This window comes from Netta rufina (assembly GCF_964035555.1).
Source record: "Netta rufina genome assembly, chromosome: 5".
NCBI lineage: Eukaryota > Metazoa > Chordata > Aves > Anseriformes > Anatidae > Netta > Netta rufina.
The window spans coordinates 29,414,591-29,435,361 of record NC_140128.1 but is presented as its reverse complement, the minus strand read 5'-3'; the positions used below and the strand labels follow the sequence as shown (position 1 = coordinate 29,435,361).

At 44.7% G+C, this 20,771-nt stretch overlaps 2 protein-coding genes across 2 annotated transcripts; both read left to right on the top strand.

Annotated features, from left to right (window-relative positions):
* Nucleotides 1-3,888: 3,888 nt before the first annotated feature.
* LOC311209766 (disintegrin and metalloproteinase domain-containing protein 20-like) lies at nucleotides 3,889-6,045 on the top strand (the record flags this gene model as incomplete). Its single annotated transcript, XM_084287278.1, has 1 exon — nucleotides 3,889-6,045. The coding sequence occupies one exon, from the start codon at nucleotides 3,889-3,891 to the stop codon at nucleotides 6,043-6,045; it is 2,157 nt and encodes a 718-aa protein (XP_084143404.1).
* A 2,109-nt stretch (nucleotides 6,046-8,154) lies between these two features.
* Nucleotides 8,155-16,660, top strand: LOC311210421 (synaptojanin-2-binding protein-like). The gene is made up of 4 exons (XM_084288353.1): nucleotides 8,155-8,288; nucleotides 12,482-12,618; nucleotides 14,163-14,258; nucleotides 15,168-16,660. The coding sequence occupies exons 1-4, from the start codon at nucleotides 8,219-8,221 to the stop codon at nucleotides 15,306-15,308; spliced, it is 444 nt and encodes a 147-aa protein (XP_084144479.1). The 5' UTR covers nucleotides 8,155-8,218; the 3' UTR covers nucleotides 15,309-16,660.
* The last annotated feature ends 4,111 nt before the right edge of the window (nucleotides 16,661-20,771 follow it).

Below are 20,771 nucleotides of genomic sequence, written 5' to 3'. Positions count from 1 at the left end.
CATGGTTGCCTCCTGTAACAGTGTTTTTGCTTTCTGCAGATGACCAGGTATTGGCCGGTGTCAGACAGGGCATTAAAAAGGATGGACTCCTGGTCTGATCCAGTCTGTTAGTGCCAACATCTAAGCTATTGAGAGGGTAGAAAATGGCTTCCATGCATGAAAAAGAGAATTAGAATATGATAACTCTCTTTGAGGGGAATGATCTCTTCCTGAAAAGCAAATGAAAATCAAGAGCTGTAAAAAGCACAAATTGTATTATAAAGCAATGGGGAGCATTATCAATGAATGTGTGGATTTCTTAGCTGTCTTGCAGTGCTGAAGGCTTACTGTGCTTGGGAGTCAGGAATTGAAATCTTTTCTGATCCTGTTATTTGCTGACAAGATATTCTCAATTTTATCAGTTAAATAAGCTTTGATATTAACTTGCTGAAGTGATGTTATATCAGTTATTACTGCTAAACTCCAATTAATATACTGTCAAAAAGCTGTTAAACTATTATCTAGTCAGTTATATTTCTCAGTGTGTGAGAACCTAAGTCTTTTTTTTCTCTCCGGTGTTTTTATAGTGTCTCTTGTTAGGAACCTGAGCACTGAAGTCCAAAGTCCTTCAGAGGACATTCAGTATTTGTAAAGCTTATAAGGTCAGAGGTTGGACTCGATGATCCTGAGGTCTCTTCCAACCTAGAAAATTCTGTGATTCTGTGATTCTGTAAATGAAAGGAAATAAGGAAGCAGTTCCAAAATTTGTACTGTGTGTCACTTGCTTTTGCATAAAGGAGGTATTTGGTTGTATAACGGATCTATAATTTTTCTCTGCTTTTAGGTTTCAATCAGGTAGTTGCAGGAACTAAAAATGACCAAAAAATCTAATATGAACATTCTCCTGAGAGCCTGGAGGTACATATTAATGTCTGCATACATGTCCATATGAACAGATAGGCATACAAATGAGTATATACATATGCACACACATTTGCAAAAAACTGGCCACATTACAGGAAGAGAGGGAGTTTTGCTATCTCAGTTCATTATGTAAAACTAATGGTATCTGAAATGCTACATAAATACTGTCCTTTCTGCTCTTCACCAAGTGACATGTGACCAGGTGATGCACTTTGCTCATTCATTCCTCTTTGCCACCCTGCCTCCATATTTCGTATTTTGGTAACCTTTTGATAGTCAAAAAAGTTATATGTCATTTGGACAGTCTGTACATGTTGTTTGCCAAAGAAAGCTGTAGTTGGAGCAAGGTTAGAGGGATATAGGCAATGGGAAAAAGACAAAGGGGTAGATACTAGCTTTATTTTTAGATGAGGCGTTCCCTGTGCAGAAAATTAAGATATGTTATGCAAATAGGTTGTGGCTTCACTGAGCAGACAGATGGCTTCTGAACAAAAGCTGATGTGACGTATTTCTTAATTTTTTCCCCCAATATTTTTAATTGTGATAATCAGGCATTTTAGACAGTTCTTGGAGAAAGTGGTGAATTTTTGATCAAGTGTTGTTTCGGTCCTGTATTCATGCACAGAACAAACCAGTGGTCACTTGATGAGTATTCTTCTGCAGCCTAATGTGGCTCATGGATGGGTGAATGGTAGGGACAGGGTATGGTTTATTATTATTCACCCCAACAATCAGAAAGTTTAATTTCTTACCACCAGAGCAGTGGATTTCAATGTGCGGTCCGCAAGACTGCTGGGTGTCTGTACCCTGTTCCTAAAGACCCAACAGCAGGTAAGTGAGAAAAGTATGAGAAAAGTAAACCTCTTGCTGAGATTGTTTCATTGTAGCTTGCACCTTCACTGAAACTTTAGGGGATTACAAGATGAAGAAAACTGCAGAATTCTAAGAAAGCCAGTTACACCTTCTCAACATATGTTTTTGCTCTTGAAGAAGCTGTGGATTGATGCAATCTTTCTTCTATGCTCTCTACTATAAGGTCAGTCACCTTTTTTTTCTTCCAACCTGTTTGTTAACATATAATGGGAATCTTTCTCTCCCTCCCATTTACTGTTCGCTTAATAAGAGTACAGAAGTGCAAGGTTCTGCTAATCTGAATGCAAACGTCATTGCTTTTTATGTGCTCTTGATGTCAAAGGGCTTGCTTTAGATGCTCAACACAGTGTCAAACTGTTGACTTGTTCCTGCCCCCCAAAATAACATGCTTATGAGTTCAATGGTTGAACCCAGATACTTTCAAGTCCTATCTGTGCAGTTATGTGTATATTAAAACAGAAAAAATGTAGTAAGAACCTTTTGGGGGTAGGACGTGCATCTAGCAAGTTGGGAGACTGATTTAATAGGGGCTGTCCTATAATTAATGGTCACACAGCAGAAGTATGAATTTAAAAATAGCACTGCACATGGATTATGTAATAGGATTTTCCGTTACAGCTACTGTGGTCTGAATTATGTTTATTTCAAGAGGCATAAAGTGACACAGTTCACAGCCCTGGAATGCAAAACCGGCATGAAAAGTGGTTGACAATTATTCAACAGCTAACTGCACATAGAAGACTTCACAGAAAATAATTTCTTTAGTTTTAGAGGTAACTCTAATAAGAAAATTAATCTAAGATTAACTTAGGCCATGAGTTTGTTTGCTTTTAGGTAAAGTGGTAATAAACAATTTCAAACAATATACAATTATGGTTATCTATTGCTATCAAGAAAGATTCTGATAGAAGCAGACATCCTCCTATTTTCATTCCTTTAATCTAGTGTTTTATTACTGGGTGTGCACTACCAATGCTGGCCACACTCGAAATGAATGCATGGAAATGTGTCCAGTGCTGAAAATAAAGTTGTAAAGAGTTCCTAAAAGATAACAGCTGTTGGTACGTTGAATCCCAGCACTACATGCCAAAAAGCATGCGTAGCTGTGCTGTGCTTAACCTGCCTTACCACAGTCCAGGTCGCTGTCTTAGGGCTGTATCTTGGTGGAGCGGTTCCCTAACACTGAGATGGCAGCCAGGTGGTAGATGCACATGCAAGCAGCCTCTTCCCTGTGCTCAACAAGCACAAACATTTGAAAAGGCCATGATGTAAGAAAACCACAACTGCACTGGTGGCATTAGTAATTGAGGCACACTGCTGTATGTACATAGCAACTGGTAGGCTTTATGGGTTTATACCTGGAGCTAGGAGTTTGCTTCTATTCTATCAACCCTAGCGGAATCAGATTCATCCTTTATTCTGTTTTTCGTGTGTGTGGGTAGGTGTGTCACTAGCTATAGTAAGACAGGCTATGAAAAGGCACCAAGTAGTGTTATGTCCTGCTATCCAGCATCTCTTCGCTTTTCCATTTCAGGCCCTAAGCTCTTTTCACACTCTGTTGAGTCAAAATTGACTGTTCCTGATCTTCACTCACAAATGATCTTTTAATAAAAAAGCGAACAAAGCCAAAGCCAACCTTTGAGCTATTTCAACAGATTTTTTCCCCTTGTGGTCTAACCAAATGATTTATTTGCTCTCTGCAGACATAAATGACTAGGAGTGTGAAACTCAGCTGGGGCTGCTCCTTATGCAGAGCTCTTATACCTGCACTGGAGAAATACCCATCCGTTTGAAAATGAGGATTATAAAAAGCTGGGAACGTGCCTGTGTTGGACTAATTCTATTTATTCCTCCACAAAAGCCTCTGTACGTGCTGGCAGAGCAGCAGCTGGCTGTCTCGAGGCACACTCACAGCCCTTTGAGATGTATGCCGGGTGTTGGGGCGCCATTTCGCGACGCGGGCGGTGAAGGAGGCCACCATGCTGCCACTCTGCCTCGGTTCCTCGCAGGGGGAGGGCAGGCGCTGAGGGGCAGTTGGGGACGTGGGGGTGGCTCCATTCCAGGCTCGGGCCCCACACGAAGCCAGGCATGGGGCAGCGCCAGGTGGTGGCCATGGGGACACTGCTGCTGCTGCTGGGCCTGGTGGGGTGCCCCGCTGCCCAGGGCGGCGAGCCCGGGACGCTGCAGATCACCAGCATGTGGGTGACGGTGCCACGGCAGTTGAGCCCCCGCGCCGACACCAACCCCCTGACCGTCTCCTACTGGCTGGAGGTGGACGGGCGGCCGCGGATCCTGCGCCTACGGCCCAGGAGGGGCTTGGTCTCCCGGCCTTTCACCTTGGTCACCTACGGCGAGGATGGGGCGCGCCGGGAGGAGCACCCCTTCGTGCAGGACGACTGCTTCTACCAGGGAGAGGTGCAGGGAAGCCCCGGCTCCCTGGTGGCCCTCGGCACCTGTGGCAGGGGCCTCCGTGGGGTGCTGTGGGTGGAAGGTGGCATCTACGAGATCGAGCCCATCCCCAACGATCCGGCCTTTCGGCACTTCCTCTACCGCATGGAGGCGGCTCACAGCCCCATGGGCCCCACCTGTGGGCTGACCCCGGAGGAGCTGCAGTACCAAAAGGGTTTTCTGCCATGGCTCCAGGCCCCCTTGGTGGACGAGGAGTACATGCTGAAGGAATGGTGGACGCACATCAGGTATGTGAAGATAGTGGTGGTCGTGGACAACGTGCGGTTTGTGAGGTCGGGCAGGAATGAATCCGAAGTCTTGAGGCAAGTCATAGAAGTCATCAATATCGGGGACTCTCTGTATGAACAGCTTTCCGTTCAACTGTTCCTTGTGGGACTGGAGATCTGGACCAAAAGTAATTTTATAAACATTACTAACTCTGTAAACAAGGCACTTGGAGAATTTAACAAATGGCGAAAATCAGACCTGTATCCACGGATGCGCCACGATACCGCTCACTTATTTGCATATCAGAGCTTTGGAAGAAGCCTGGGGTTGGCATTTCTGGGGTCCGTATGTGATAGCCAGTGGGCAGCAGCAGTTGATTCCTTCACCAACAGGAAGTTGTCCTCGTTTATTATCACGTTTGTCCATGAGCTGGGCCATAATCTTGGGATGCGCCATGACGAACCGTACTGCAAATGCAGGCGGAAGAGATGCATTATGTATGAAACTGAAGTCGACACCGATGCGTTCAGTGACTGCAGTTACAAATACTACTTTGACTTGCTTGGGAGTGGTGGTACCTGCCTGCGTCAGCCACCGGCACCTGGCAGCTACTACACCTTGAAGCGTGAATACTGTGGGAATAAGATAGTAGAAAGCGGAGAGCAATGTGACTGTGGTTCACGGTCAAGCTGCAGAAAGGATCCTTGCTGTCACCCGAACTGTACGTTGACTGCAGGTTCAGTTTGTGCTTCTGGAAAATGTTGCAAGGGCTGTCAGGTCAGTCCAGCAGGAACACTGTGCAGAGCAAGTACCAGCATCTGTGACCTGCCAGAGTACTGCAACGGGACTTCCCCGTGGTGCCAGCCAGACTTGTACATGCAAGATGGAACCCCTTGCAAAGATGGTTCCTATTGCTATCGAGGAAAATGTACTTCCCACGATGAACAATGCAAGCATCTCTTTGGCAAACAAGCCAGGGTTGCTCCTATAGATTGTTTCATAGTGAATACTGAAGGTGACCGTTTTGGAAATTGTGGTATTCGTGACAATATTCAGTTTATAAAATGCAGCATTGAGAATATGTTATGTGGTAGGATACAGTGTGAAAACATACACAGGTTGCCTTTCTTGCAAAACCACATAACAGTAGTCCAAACCCCTGAGGAAGGTAAAAAGTGTTGGGGCCTTGACTACCACGTAGGGATGGCTACAGCTGACCTAGGGGCTGTGGAAGATGGCACGCCATGTGGTAGTGACATGCTTTGTATCAAAAGGACATGTACCAATATGTCCGTGCTGAACTATGACTGCAACGTAACAAAGTGCCATAACAGAGGAGTGTGTAACAATCGTAAGAACTGTCACTGCAGGTATGGATGGGCTCCTCCAGATTGCGAGTGGGAAGGATTTGGAGGTAGCATTGACAGTGGACCTGCTCCACCCGAGGAGGTTTTTCAGAGAGCAAAAATAGGAGTAGCAGTATTTAGCTTTCTTTTTCTCTTTGTCCTTGGAGTTGCCCTTACCATATATTTTAAACGGGAAGTAGGGGAATGGCTTAGGAGGGAAAAAGCTTGGTGCCGTGGAAGAAGATAGTAGTTCTTCCAAAGCTGTAGCTGTGGATGCTCCTGGGAAAATCTCCAATTACCCTTGAGCAGAGCCAGCTGATAACTCATCAAAGTAATTCAACACGTTCTGAATAGTTATAATCTAATATAATTTTATTAAATACAGAGTAAATGTTATCTTTGTTTATTTTAAGTTAATAAATGCTGGCAGTAAGGTATGCTGTTTTTTTGATTTGCTCTTTGAGCTCTCAAAGTAGTTAGGCAAACAGTAGGTATAGCTTTTATGCTCCATATCAACTGTTTACAAATGTAAACTTTTTAAAACAGGTGTAAATAAATGGTTTGCTCTACTTTACTCCTTCATCTAATGCTTTCTTCAATTCAGGGAGAGGTGTTTGTGAACATCTTGCTTCTGTCAGTCAGTAATAGCCAAAGAGAAAAAACAAATGCTCTTGCAGTCTCTTCATTGAAGGTGCACCTGAGACATGCAGGCAGGCTAGAAACAGATATTCTGGTGAGATGCAGGTATATACCTGGCATAAAACCTTCACACTCTTTCCAGGGAGGAACCTTTCAGGAGGAAGGTAGACAGTAGGGAGCGGGTTCTTCATTTTGTGAGACGGTAGAGAAGCATTATCCAGATCATGCCAGTAAATGTTACACTTCTGAACCATCAGATATACATGTATGTCAAAAATACAGTGACACCAAACCTGACGTTTCATGAGAACGCATCTGTTTTTTTCTGGACGCTTCACAATACCTTGCCTGCAGGTTCTTCTGAGAAGTGCTGTGTATTTTATTATTGTGAAAAAAAAAAAAAAAAAAAGCTGTCTGTGAGACTGCACAAGTTAACTGGATTTCTAAAATACTTGAAACTATTCTGCTAGCCCCCACAGCCAGAATTTCCACAATATTTGATAGATATTTTATCTAACTAGCTCAGGAGCTTTCTCTTGCTTTACTATGTGATTGCTTTGTAAGCAGTTACTGAATGTCATAGCTCTACAGCATGCTATGCAGAAGCATATTTTCAGTTTTTTAACAAGATTTAAAATCTGTCAAATTTATGAAAAAGCATGGAAAAAGGATCTGAAAATACTAATCGATGATTTTATTATTGTTATTTTTATGTATATTATAGCAATATCTAGATTTTTCCACCAGATCAGCATAAAGAGGAATCTGTAGTCCAGATTTATGGTGAAAATTTTATTTTAAATGTCTGGCATTTTTAGACTAAGGACTATAGTGCACTTGTCTGCTACCAGAATGATTATATGTATTTGGAAAGCAAAACCCGTATTTTTAGCAAACGTTCTCTAAAGGCAGGATAAGTAACACAAGACTTGCAACATTTGGGAAGAAAGATTTGGTTACTCAACAGGTGCCAATGGAAAACTTTCAGACTCCCAGGTATGACACATGCTTTTCGAATATGCATTTTCCTACACATTTTTTAAACAATTGTGTTTCTCATCCAAAAAGGCCTGGTTACATTATGGTTGGATGTGAAATACAAAGATGTGATTCAGAGCTCGTCGTGGCTCTTTGTCTAAAGCGAAGGGGTCCTTAAACTGTTACCTATATTTGTCTGGTGACCTGAGGTAACGCATTGTTTGTCCAGCATGCTGCATCATATCTTGGTACAACACGGATGGTTTGGGGCAGGTGAAGAAAACAGTCCCTGCATTTATGCCAAGAGGCGAGATAACTCCGCTTTGACTAACCCACAGCTTTATGCTTTACTCTTTTATTATTTTATCTAAAATAATCTAAAAATTATTTATCTTTATTCTTTTATTATTATTATTTTAGTTGAGTTTTGTTTTCCCAGAGAACTAACAAGCATAATTCAGGTGCAAGAAGCAAGGAGGATGTGGCAAACCGAGCGGCTGGGGGTCAGCCGAAAGAAGTAACCCAAGCGCTGCGGGCTCCTTGTGCGCCACTCGGAGCCCCGCCTGCCTCTTGTAATTCCCCTTTTTGCACCCAAAACCATCAGTGGCAGAGTGCTGGCGGTGCCAGCCCGTCACCGTGCCCCTGCTGCCTTCCAGCCCGGCACCGAGGGCGTGCTCGAGAAAAAAAAAAAAAAAAAAAAAAAACACAAACTACAACTCCCAGCGCTCCGCGGCGCGGCCCCGCGGCGGCCGAGGAAACGAAAGCGGCCGCCCCGGGAGCCGACTTCACCTTGGGGCTGCAGCATGAACGGCAGCGTGGCGGCCGGCGGCGGCCTCGCCGAGGAGGTGATCAGGCTCACCCGGAGACCCTCGGGTACGGCCGGGCCGGCGGCCGCCCCTCGCCGGGCCCCGGCTCCTCCCGGGCCGGGGCAGCCGCGCCGAGGCCTGCGGGGAGCGGGCGGGCAGGGGGAGGGCAGCGGCGAAGGGGGGGGACCCGGCCCCGGGTTTCGCTCTCCTCGCCGGGAGGTGGCGAGGAAGCCCCGGGGGGCCCGCAGGGAGCAGCCCCCGAGCCCTGGAGCCGTCTCCCCCGGTGCTGTCGGGGGTGGCTGGGCGATGCTGCGGCTGCTGGCGCTGCCGTGGCGAGTGCTCTGCTGTGGGACGGGGCTGCGGCTGCGTAAGGGGGAGAGAAATCCGCCAGGCTCTGTCTCATGCCGTAACGGGGCTCTGAGGTGCTGGCTGCTGGCGGTCTCCCTCTGGGAAATGGCAAAAATGGGGTTTTGGGAAGCCCGGAGCTCGTGCTGCTGTCTGCTGCCTCGCTGCTGTTGCTTTGGAGTGAAGCGGCAGGTGTGTGGTGCTCCGGTGTTGTCGGACACCCAAAACTGGGGGTATTGCTGGAAGTTTGAGTGCAGGTGACAGTCCCCATGCGGGCAGCTTTGTGCAGGATGCTCAGTGAGGAGTCAGAGGGGACTTCGGGTTTCAGACGGGAGCGGTGCTGGCTGAAGGGAAGGGGAGCAGGGGTGTCTGCGGGGCGTTTTTTTGGCTTTGTGTTCTCCCATCACAGCAACATCCCCTCTGCTGGCAGCGACCAGGCCTTCAGACCCCAGCTGGCTGAGGTACTCCTGTAGGATTTGTGTTATGGTCACAATGGCATTGTCAGAGTCACGGCAAGGTAGCAACACACACACACAGATCTGAAGGAAATTCCTGGATCTGAAGAGCTGCAAGGTCTGGGGAAGTTTTGAAGCCAGAGCTGCGCTTTGATGTGTGAGGCCTGATCTTTAATTAAAAGAGAGGCGAATGAGACCGGCCCTCCCCTCTGCACAGCTGCTGCGCGTGGCCGCAGGCCGGCTTTGCCTCCCCGTGCCTTGCTGGGAGCTCCATGGCAGTGAGCCCCATCCCCTGGCTGTCCCCGGGGAGGCCGTGCAGGTGACACAGTGGTGGCAGGTTCCCCCTGCCCTCATCCTCCTCTTCTGCCTCCATGAGTGCATGGTTGCCCAGCCTAGGTGGTATTTTTTACATGCAGGTGGCTGGGATAGCGTCACGGGCCTTCAGCAAGCAGAGTCTGGCCTCTTGCTTTGGGCAAGGTGCGGCGCTGCATTTCTCTGCTGCTTCTCATCTCTGGGCAGCGATTTGCAGGGCCAGGCCTGGCCCCAATGCCAGGTGAGCCTGCAGACCATCGCAGGCAGGCACCTCTCTGCCTCACGGCCGCAGGAAGCCTGCACAGCCACGTTGCGAGCCTCAGCTGATGAAACCGTGCTTGTCGGCAGAAATGATTTGTAAAATGAAGCCTGTTCTGGCTCCAAGCTCTTTCCGTATGTTTGGGAACACCTCGACCTGAAATCCTGAGGGGTAGGATGGGGGCGTTGAAGGGCAGAGCTGGGAGGTCTGCACCATGGCCACTGGAATTTAAAGCTGGTTCCTGAGGGCGACAACAGCCAGCCCATCTCAATGGCCGGACAGATTTCTGCTGTTAGGCTTCCAGCTACAGCAGCTGATCTGAAGGCCCTACAGCCCTTACGATCTTTAATGACTTATCACTAAATTATTACTCATTTCTGTTGAAGGAACAAACTGCTGTTCCCTGTAAATCTGAGTGCAAGCCCAACTCTAACATGAGTCGTGGCTGCACACCTTTCTAAAATAGGATGATGCCAAACATCTCTGGCAGAAGTTTGCTGAGGGTGTGATTGTATTGAAGTAGCAGAACTGTTTGTGCAAGTCTCTTGTCTTTCTCAAATTGCCTTCTAATTTATTAGGCCGAAATTAGGCAGAAAAATTTGGTTGTGTGAAAAACTAAATAACCTTGTAGATTCAAATTGGGGTTTGTATTATTTAGTATCTCCTCTGCTAATTCTGTAAATCCTGATTTTTTTGAATGTCCTTAGGGGGACTTTTTACATTTCAGGTGGGTAGAGGAGGCGAGGCATGGGAGGGCCAGAAGCTAGACCCAGGCATGCTTTTACAGCTCTCTCCTTGCACTCCTGTCCCCTGTGCAAGGGATTTAATGCCCTGTGCTCTCTCCTTCCCCTTCCTCTCTTTCTCCTGGTTATGCTCTGTCCCTTACTGAGGCTGCATGAGCTGGAGGGAGGAGAATAGCAGCAGAGTTGAAGGAATGATGGGGAAGATATTTTTAGCCAGACTGGAAGCTTAAGTGCTGGAAAGGAAAGACAGGGTGAAAAAGCCCAGTGGCAAGTCCTGCAGGTACTTAACTCGGTCTAGTGTGAGCTCCTGCCTCGCAAAGATCTGTTCCTGCTTCACAGGGCTTCTGCTGATGATAACTTTACATTATTTTTCTAATCATAGGTGAAAACTTGCAAAATGTATACTGGTTCATCTTATATTGTATTTATATACATATGTATATACACACACAAAAACTGAGAGATAGTCAATGTACTCTGAAACTTGGATTCCTTCTTTCTGGCTTTGTAATAAATATTGATTAAAACTAATTTTCTGTAGTATTGCTTCCTCTGAAGGTTTATGGCAAATCATTTTTAGGTTTGTGGATGTTGTGATTTTTTTTTTTTTTAATTCTTATCAAAGGTGGGTTATTGTGCACAAGCGTTCCTTGGAATAGGTACGAGTCCAGCTGAAAAGTCAGCGTTTCTTCAGTCTGCTGCTCCTCCCATTTTCTTCCTCATTAGTCTGAAGCTGCCAGGAAGGGGAGGGGAGGGAAGAGAAGAGGAGAGGAGAGGAAAAAAAAGTAAATCAGGTGTGGCAAGATTGCTGTTAATATTTCTCCACTTTCCAACTGCAGATGCACACTTAAAATACCATGACTCATCTCCTATATCCTTTGGTCCCCAGTAATAATTAAAAGTGCTGCTTCCCAGCAGGCACAAGGTGTTTATACTCTTTCATTTGCAGCTCTGCTTCCCAGAGTTTCTAGTCCCAACTTTGTGAGAGTGAGGGAGAGAGAGAGGAAAAATAAATCAGCCTGGCTGACAGTAGGTTTTGTGTGACTGGTTTATGTCAATTTTTGTTTCCTCTCTCTATTTACTTTATTATTTATATACCTGATTTTTTTTTTTCTTGATTTTTCTTTCTTTTTTTGACTGCCAGCCTCTTCTCGAGGAATCTTCCCCATCCCATGTTACTGACAGAGAAGCTTAGTGGCATGTGCAGCACACAACGTGCTCTTGTAACCTGTGGTTTTCCAGAGTTTTCATTCAGATTGTTCTTCTGGATTTTGATGGAACCACGAGTATTAATCTTTAACTGTGCTGTAATCCAGCTGCTGGTTCCAGCTGGAGGTCTGTAATCAAGGGTTACTTTAAAGAACAGTACAAGACATAACACAAATATGGACATCAGTTCTATTTAATGCATATGTATTTCTTTTTGTTTTGCATGAAATCCAGGAACTTGTCTTTATTTTCTGTGGTGTTTTGAGTTCCTGAAAGAGAACAAAGTGCATAAAATCTGAACTAGCTGTGTCCGACCTGATCTTACTTTACTCTTGGAGGCAAAGGTTGCCAGTTCCAGCTCCTCACGAGTAGGCACGGAGCCTTTGGAGTGCGAGGTGGCCCTGAGCTCCTCCTGCCTGTTTCCTCACCTCTAGACAGGGCCTAATGCTCCTTGCCTTCCCTAGCTGTGATTCTCAGCTCATGAAACTCCTGAGGCACAATTTCTTTTTTTTTTTTTCTCAAAGCTAATGGTTTACCGTAGCCTCCTGTGAAATGCAGAGTGCTTTCATTTACTTTCATCCTGTGCTGAAGAGGCAAATTCCTGCCGTGGGTTGCGTTGGCATCTTAGAACTGATGGCATGCTTCTCAGTACTTCCCAGCTCTCACCTGAAAACAGCTCCCAGAAGCTTTACGGAGTGAAGCATCTGCCCCCTCAGGCACTCGGGGTCTCTCTTCTGCTTTAAACACCAGTTTCTCAGGGGAGAAATTTTATTTTTTAGGCAGTGATGGTTGGGAAGGGTGATGCAGATTTGTGTGCTGTGAGCTTCAGCATGGTGGAGCAAACAGAAGGGCACGGGAGGATGCAGTCCACAGCAGCAGCAAGCATGTTTGAAGCTCTGAGCATTTTCTCATCAGCTTTCTCTTTGGCTTACCTTAGGGCTTGGCTTCAACATTGTTGGTGGGACAGATCAGCAGTACGTTTCCAATGACAGCAGCATCTATGTCAGCCGGATCAAAAAGGACGGGGCAGCTTACCTTGATGGCCGATTACAAGAAGGAGATAAAATTGTAGCGGTAAGCCCTTCCTCCTGTCACCCCGTGCGATCTTGAAGTGCTGTGTGCAGTGATGTGATATGAGATGCAGGTTTGCCATCAGAGTGCACAGAGAATGTGATGTATGCAATTACCTGATGCTGAGCTATGGAGGAGCTCTCTTGGGAATCTGGGGAGAGCTTTGAGCACCAGGGAGATGAGTGCCTCTACTCATGGGCCCATCTCTTCTGCCTTCCCAGTTTGTTCTCAGAAGTGCTTCTTGGTGCAGCACTTGCATTCCTTCGTGACTTGCCTCCCTGAGGTTTTCGAATTCATCAGGCCTTCTCTTGCTCCCAGTGGATCATCATTTACCCACATGTAAATACAGGAATTGATCTTCCACCTCCAAGCTTCCCTTTTTTGACTGGTAGTCAGTGATTACTGATCCTTTTGCTCAGGAGGATTTTTAGGCCATAACATTTCTGGTCCATAAAACTCTTCATTGCAACTCATCAGGAATAGTACAGACTGCTTCTCCTTTTATTTAAAGTGACTGATATTCAGTCCCCCAGGTTCTTCAGACTTTTGACAGTCATACAAGACAAGATGCTTTAACAAGTGATGGGTGAAGAAGTAGTCTCTCTAGTGTGATACATGCTACTTTAATATTTTTAATTTTATTTTATACTTGTATATTATGTTCCACATGTAATCTTTTTAGCCTCTATAAATGAATTGAGTGCCTTATACTATCTAAAGCCCATTACTGGCTAAAATTATATTACATTCAACTGCTGAATATTATACTATCTTTTCTTGACAGTTTAATATTTACATGCATGTGTTCAGGAAGTCTGAGTGTCACGAGACAAGAGGAACTGGATATGATCTCAGGGGATACAATTAGGGGTAATGGTGATGAAACAGTAAGAAAAATTAGGTTGAGTATCATTAGTTAGTGAATGAAATCAAGGAGGCTGTAAAATGTTGTGCCATGAGAAATTATTATGTGAAAAGAAGAAAAATTCTAGCACTTCAAAGTGGATGCAAATATGCATGTAAGTCTTTTTTTTTTTTATTTTTAACATCAATATGCTTTTAAATTTATGTTTACAACACTCTTTCAAAGAGAAAGAAGATTTCAAAGGTACGCCAATAGGGGATACAGTGTGGGAAATATACTCATTTAACTGTAGTAATAATTTTGCCATAGCTGCTCCTTTATTTTCATTAGCTGTCACAGTTACACCTTTGATTTGTTTCCAGTAAGGCATCAACATAAAAAGCTGCTGTTGACACAACTGTCTTCTTACAGTCTGTTTTTGCTCATAGGTAGTGTTTTTTTTCCCAATAACTCTGTTTTTTGATTTGAAGTTTCTCTTGTTACCTCTCAACATAAAAACTCTTCTATAATATGAATGGGTGGATATGGATGTTGCTAACTGTGGTGTCATGCTCCAAGGCAGAATTTTATTAAAGAGATTTTTATCTCCTATCCTTCCTATATTAGCCTGCATCACTGAAAATTTGCTTTTGCCCTTCAGCAACTGGTTCTCCTTTTCCTTTTTTTTTTTTTTTTCCGCTAGATCAATGGCAGAGACTTGAAGGATTTGCGGCACATGGATGCTGTGGAACTGTTCAGAAATGCAGGCTATGATGTGTCTCTGAAAATTCAGCGCAGGGTACGTTTAACCTGTTTCATAGGGTTATTCCTGGCTCAGTTTAGACTGGTTTCCATGATTGATAGCTCTCTATTTTATGAGGCGGAAAAAATACAATGTCCAGGTGCTCAGTGTAAATTATGCATGTAAAGAATTTGAACAATGGCCTCTTCTAGTTGATGACGGCTGTGTTCATACCTTGAATTACCTGGTTATAAGAGTACCAGTGAATTGGTGAGATTGGAGGAGTCCCTGGGTCTTTGTTTGCTGGAGTGTAGTGTGTTTTCTCATGGATCTCCTCTCCCCGAGGCAGAGGTTTGTCTTAGAAGGCAAAATCTCAGGTTCTCCAGTTTTCTTTCAGATGACGAAATCTTCCTAGAGTCAAAACTAGAGTCAAAACTCATTGTTTCACGGGTCATCACTCCTGTTAGTGCTGAGATGTGTATATGGCCCAGCAAAAGGAACGTTTGCTGCTGCAGATTAAATATCTTGGCACTGTTTTGTATACAGAAAGAGAGGAATCCTCAATCCCCTGTTGTCAGTTCAACATCCCCGGCTAGCACTGAAGTTGACGAAGGAAATGCTGATCAACCTGGAGCATGCTGGTCGAGAGAGATGGGCTGAGGCCCCTTTTCTACTCCCTTAGTAAAGGAGTAGTTAATAAAATTAATAAATCAATAAAATTCTGGACCCGTGTACAGGGCAGATGAGAAAAACAGGGAATTACTGACGTCCTTTTCTGGGAAAGACACCCGGGAAGGGTGCCTGGCAGTGACTTGGTGCCCTGTAGGGAAGCTCAGTCCACCTGAAGCTGTTCTGACCCTGTGGGTGGAGTGCTCGGGGAGCTGGGGGAACCCTTTTGCCTGGTCCGGACACACAGGTGGGGCTGCAGTGGGCTCTCTGACACAAATACTTTTTTCTTCCTTGTAGTTGCAGCCACAGAATGGCCCCGTGGGTCATCGAGGTGATGGAGACTCAGGTGGGCTTCCCCTAGCAGCTGTTCTGGTGCCAGGCCTGGCGCTCGCTGCGGCAGCGGTCTGGATCTTGCTGAGGTATCGACAGCGGATGTGAAGAGTTCACGCTTTGGATATCACTGCGTATTTTACACAGCTATGATGTAATTTAAAGATAGAGAATTAACGATCTTATCACAGACTGATGCCAAAAAGGATCATTGTCTATCATAAAGCTGCTGCTGGTGTTCTTTATATACTGATTCTGTTGCAGGGTGGCTGGAAGCAGAGACAAACAGGGAAAGGGAGATGGCTGTGTTCACGTATAGAGTGGGATGGCTGTTTGTTGTTTTTTTTAAACTAGTATGAGAAGTTTTTAGCCATCCCCCTCTTTTTTGCACCATGAACTTTGAAACACGCTCATCTATTCCATGTTTTAAGATGTGACTCTTTATAAAGAGGTTAGGGGGGTGGGTTGGGTGGTTTTAAATCACAGACTTTTACTAGAGGCTTTGCCTTGTTCCCACTGAATTTTTCTTGAAAGTAATGATCCCTACCTAAACCACGAATAAAGAGAAGCAATGAAGAGGGTATATTATTTTTCTTTGTTGATTTTTTTTTGGTTGTACTAAATAAATGCCTTAAGAACAGTGTACAAAATCTAATCTGTGGTTTCACAGGTAAAACCATCACTGTAGCTGCTGATTTAACACTAATATGCAGTATTGGTGAGGTATCCTACCAGTTCTAGAAAGGTAGAAGATAGCCCGCTGCTAGAAAAAAGACTCTGATTGTCAGAATGGCTGCTCATTCTTGAGTAAGAGTTATAAGAGGATGATTTCCACGAAATGCCAGCATAGCAGAGAGAAATGGGCAGACAACTGAATCACAAGGATAAGTAATGGCAAGAGATTTGGTCACGCTGAAGCTGCAGAAGAGTCTTTAAAGTAGTAATGAAGCACTAGCCCTTCCATCCATCAAGCTGGGTGAAGTCTGCATCTTTCAGGTAAAAGGTCTCTGTTACGGGTTGTTTTTAGTGGGGGAAATACTTTAGAAAGTCTTCTGTAGCTAACTTGCTTTCTGCAGTCAGAAAACCTTACGATGATTAAAAGAGGGAAAGCTGAGAGCAGTCTGGGATTGTCCTGGCTATTGCTTGTTTGTGAAGACTGATGTGATGTTCAGGAGATAGGCTGGCAGGCACGACGGCAGGGTAGGGTTTAGAGAATGCAGGGTCTGAAGGGGCAGATCCTTATCTGGAAAGCGTGTTGCTGAATTTATGTGCAGGGCCTGTTCTCCTCACTGTGATTCGAATGGCTTCAAATACCCCAGGTGACCCAAACTGTGGGGTAAGACCTGTTTCTCTCGTCTCCAACAAAGAATGTATTTTGTGTTGTTTTTGTAAAAGAAAAGCACATTGCATGGTCTGGTCTGTAAGATGCCAAAAAAAAAATCACATATGCAATATACGTATTCAAACAAAGAAAAACTGGTGTCTCGGTGCTTTACTTTTCTCTATTCCTTGTTATTTAGCAGGACATTGTTGATGCATTTGAAGTTGTCTGCTCAGGGCTGTGTTCCTGCCATCCGCAGGAGATAGCAGTGTTACACTGTTACACATGGTGTTCCTAAATCACGGCGTTTCAGAGCATTCAGGCCACGTGAAATCTTGCTTTGGCTTATCAGCTGCTCTAGTGTAAAGAGAGGAGAAAAGAGGAGGAACTTTAGGGACAGACTTGATGTTTGCTGATCGTATTTTGGTGTTGGATGGCCTGGGCCGATGCAGTGAAGTGCCTTACTTTGGCCTGCAAACCAGCTATGTCTGATCGTGTAAGGGCGGCTGTTCAGGCAGACTTTTGCAGGTGCAGCATGAAGCAGCTCTCTTGTCTGTGGCCTGCTCTGAACCTTTGGCTGTGCTGTCCATGTAGAGCACGCACCTCTAGTCAGGTGGATGACTACAGCTCGATGCTGCTGTGTTACAGCCATCAGAGTAAAAATACAGCAAGAAAAGGTCTGTCTGGGACAAATCTTCTCTCGTTAGCCCTTGACTGAGTCTAGGTTCTCTGCAAGAGAGGTGTGCGTGGAACAGGCTAGGGAGGGTGAGGAATTACAGGAACAGGTAGTTATTTTTACTCTTTTCCCATTGAAGTAAACAGAGAAAACACAGCTTTTTTTTTTCAGCTTCATGATTTTAATACTGTTCAGGCATGATTGCCATCTGTTTTGCAGGCAGTTTATTAAATGATTGGAGGGAGGATTATATCCAGTGCCCAGACATTTCATTTGGCTTACTGAGCAGGAAAAGGCCTTTCTGGTGCTTGCTATTCCTTTGGATTTCTTTTTCACAGTTATTTGAATAACTTTAATACCATGGCATTAACTAGGTGACTTTTCAGGAAATCAGCGTAGTTGTTCTTATGCAAAATTAAACCAACCAGGGTAACCCTCAGGAGGTTACAACCCCAAGCACTCCTGTGAGCTGTGGCTTGCATTTCTTTCTCTGAGCAGCTGGGCTGAGTCACCTAAACTTTCTCTGTTTTCCAAAGTCATCTCCTCCACTCAGTTTCTGTAGCATTGAGTTGTGTCTTTAGCCTGAACACTGTATATGAATTTTCTGTCATTATCAAAAAAGTGAATTTCAGAAAAAGGTAATGAGGACAGTGTCTACATGTAAATATTTAGAGAGAAATTTAGCTTTTGTTACAAGATAATCCCATGGGTTTTGAAAAAAAAAAAAAAGTTGAAATCTTGAAGCCAAAGATAAAAGCATCCTAACTGTATAACTTGTAAGGTTTCTTATAAGAACTCATTTGCCATAAGTGCTTACGACAGCTGAAACTCCTAAATCCCATGTTTCCCTCTCATTTTCATCCATTTCCACAACTTATTGTGAACGTATTGACCAGATGAGGCCTGCATTTTCATATCCACAGTTTAAAGACAAATCCATCTAACTCGACTTGCTCTATGTTCCAGGCATTTCTGTCTCAGCAGGTTTCCTGAACTGTACGTGCTAGGAACCTGTGTTTGATTTAGGTGTACCAGTGAGAAAGAGCAGCCAGACATGATTTAAAGATAGGAAGATGCACAACTTCTGGCACTTTTTAATTAAACTAAAGGGAAGTGTGTGGGAGGGAAAGGTGCCGTAGTTGCAGTTTGCCTTTAGGTTCCAGCAACTGGTTTGTTAGGTTGGTCTGTGCTAGATTAAAGAGGCCTCTAACAAGTGATAGGTTCTCCCTGTGAGGGGATCTGTGTGTTGTAATTGCCTTACCTCTCAGATATTACTTTTAAGAAGTGAAGCCAAGTGAGCTCTTTAAGAGTCTCAGTATATTTTCTCTCTTGGACTACTTGCTGAGGCTTTCTGCACCCTTTCTAGAGCAAGTAACTTAGCAGTGGAACTGTGTCCCGCACACAGGCTGTGGTCTCGAGGGAACATTTACAAGGAGAAGTTCAGGAGGCCCTGAACTGTACCCTTTTTCCATGGGATTTTCCCCAGGACTAGCTGTAGGCAGGTGGATGCTGCACCCGTGCTGCCTTTTCAGTGTGCTTCCCCTTAGGAACTCTGGTCTGTCACCCCGCATGCAGCTGGGGGAGACTCCCTGCCTTTCAGAGCTTCCTCAAAGATGGACCCATGAGAGCGTGCACTGGTTTAGATGAAGAGCAGTGCTGTGTGGGCTTGACACTTGGCTTTCCTCAAATTTGAGAGCTTTTGTTCCTTCTGCTGCAGTTGTAACTGATCGTAGTGAACTTCACTGTAGAGAGAGCTGTGTTGATCTGCTGGCTGCTAAAACCAAATTGCCTAGGCCAACGTTCTTATTAAAGGAGACTAAATTTCCTAAGCATGCAGGACAATTATTCAAGTTGCCAGATGGTGGTTGGCAATCTTTCACCAAGCTTTTGTGCTCGAGTTTGTGTGCAAAGTAAAACCTCTGTCGATGGGTGCTGTTTCTGCTTTCTCACTCAAAGCACAGGTCTTCCAGCCATGCTTCCCTTTGGTGAAGTTTTCTTCCCTCTCATCCCTGACCACCACCTCTCAGCAGCTGAACGTTTGTGCCTGTCTTGCATCTTTTGCCATGACACGAAAGCAATTGTCTTGGAAAAATTGCTGCTTTTGCTCTGTGTCAGCAAATACTGGTACTTGTTAATTCAGCGATGTCCCTTTAGGTGGGAAGAAGCTCTGTCAGATGCACTAGCAGATTTTGACTTGTGCTCTCAACTAACTGTCAGACTTGCTGCTACTCGCTCCTTCTCTTTTCTCTCCCTTTTGGCTGGTGGCACTTCGCTGTGTGACAGCCCTGGTTCTGACTGGTGTGTCAGGTGTTGGAGGACATTCCCAGGATGCCAGGCATGAGCGGGCCCTCGTCTGATGGAGCTGAGGCTGTGCAGTGAGAGCAGTGGCAGGCTCTGAGCCCTTTGCGAATGCTACAAGTTCCTGCAGAGTATCAGTGTTTTAAGCAGGGTGCTCCACTCTCTACAGCACTAATGGCTGCATTCCAGTTTTGGGAATGTCAGTGAGGACCTGTGGTGATGCCATGACAACACCATCTCTTGGAAGAGTGTCTGGGAGAGACTTTGAGCAGACTGAGGAAAGAAGGGCTGCAGAAAACCTGTTTATTCTTATTCATAGTGAGTGTGGGAGGGAAGTGTTCTCTTAAAGAAAAGGAAATGGGATTTAAAAGAAGTGACAGCTGAACCTGCTTCAGGAGGACTCCTTGGGGTGGGGGAAGTTGGGGACCAGTCAGGGCTGTTTGATTTAAACAGTGTTTTCTGGGAATGGAGAAGTGGCAGTGCAAGCTATAAGCCATGCAGCTTTTTCATCTTTGACACAGCTGCCTGCTTCGCCTACTTTAATTCTAACTAGTAACAAGCGCTTGACAAACCACTGGAAGCACTCTGGATCTTAATAACACCAATGCAAATAGACTGGACGCTCTGTCTCTTTGAATCCCTTAAAATTTAGATTTGATAGATGGTTTTCAAGGTATATTGCTGACATTAATTGAAGGACATTGAGCTGTTAAATTGGAAATAGTCCGAATTACGGTGGTGCTGTGGTTATTTCACATTATTAGTGTAGGAGTAAACTTATTTTGTGTTTTTAATCTGTTTTTAATTTAGAATGATTGAGATACTGGCAATCTGGTGTTAAATGTTGTTAGCATGAGGATTTGCAGGTGGAACTGGAGACTGTATGGAAGAAGTTACTCAGTTAACAGGTAAAATATTTGCTAAGTGTCTCACTTAAGTACCTAGGCTGTGTAGAAGTCCAAACACAACACCATGAAATAGTGCGTTCACAGTTACCCGGATGGGCATTTTACATCCATTGCTTCTCAGCATGCTTTAATAAAGGTCAAAATCATTGAAATGATAAAACATGGAAGGAAAGGGGATGAGAGCTGTAGCTTTTAGGACTTCTTTCGCTTCTCCCTTTTTTCTAAATACAGCAAGTATTTAGAAACAGAGGTTGGGAATATTGTTCAAAGATTTAATTACAAAAGGTGAGTAGTAATCCATGCTTACGTGGATATTTTTCTCCTCCTACTGTGTAAATAACAGACTTCAGAAAGGTTTCGTCTGCTTC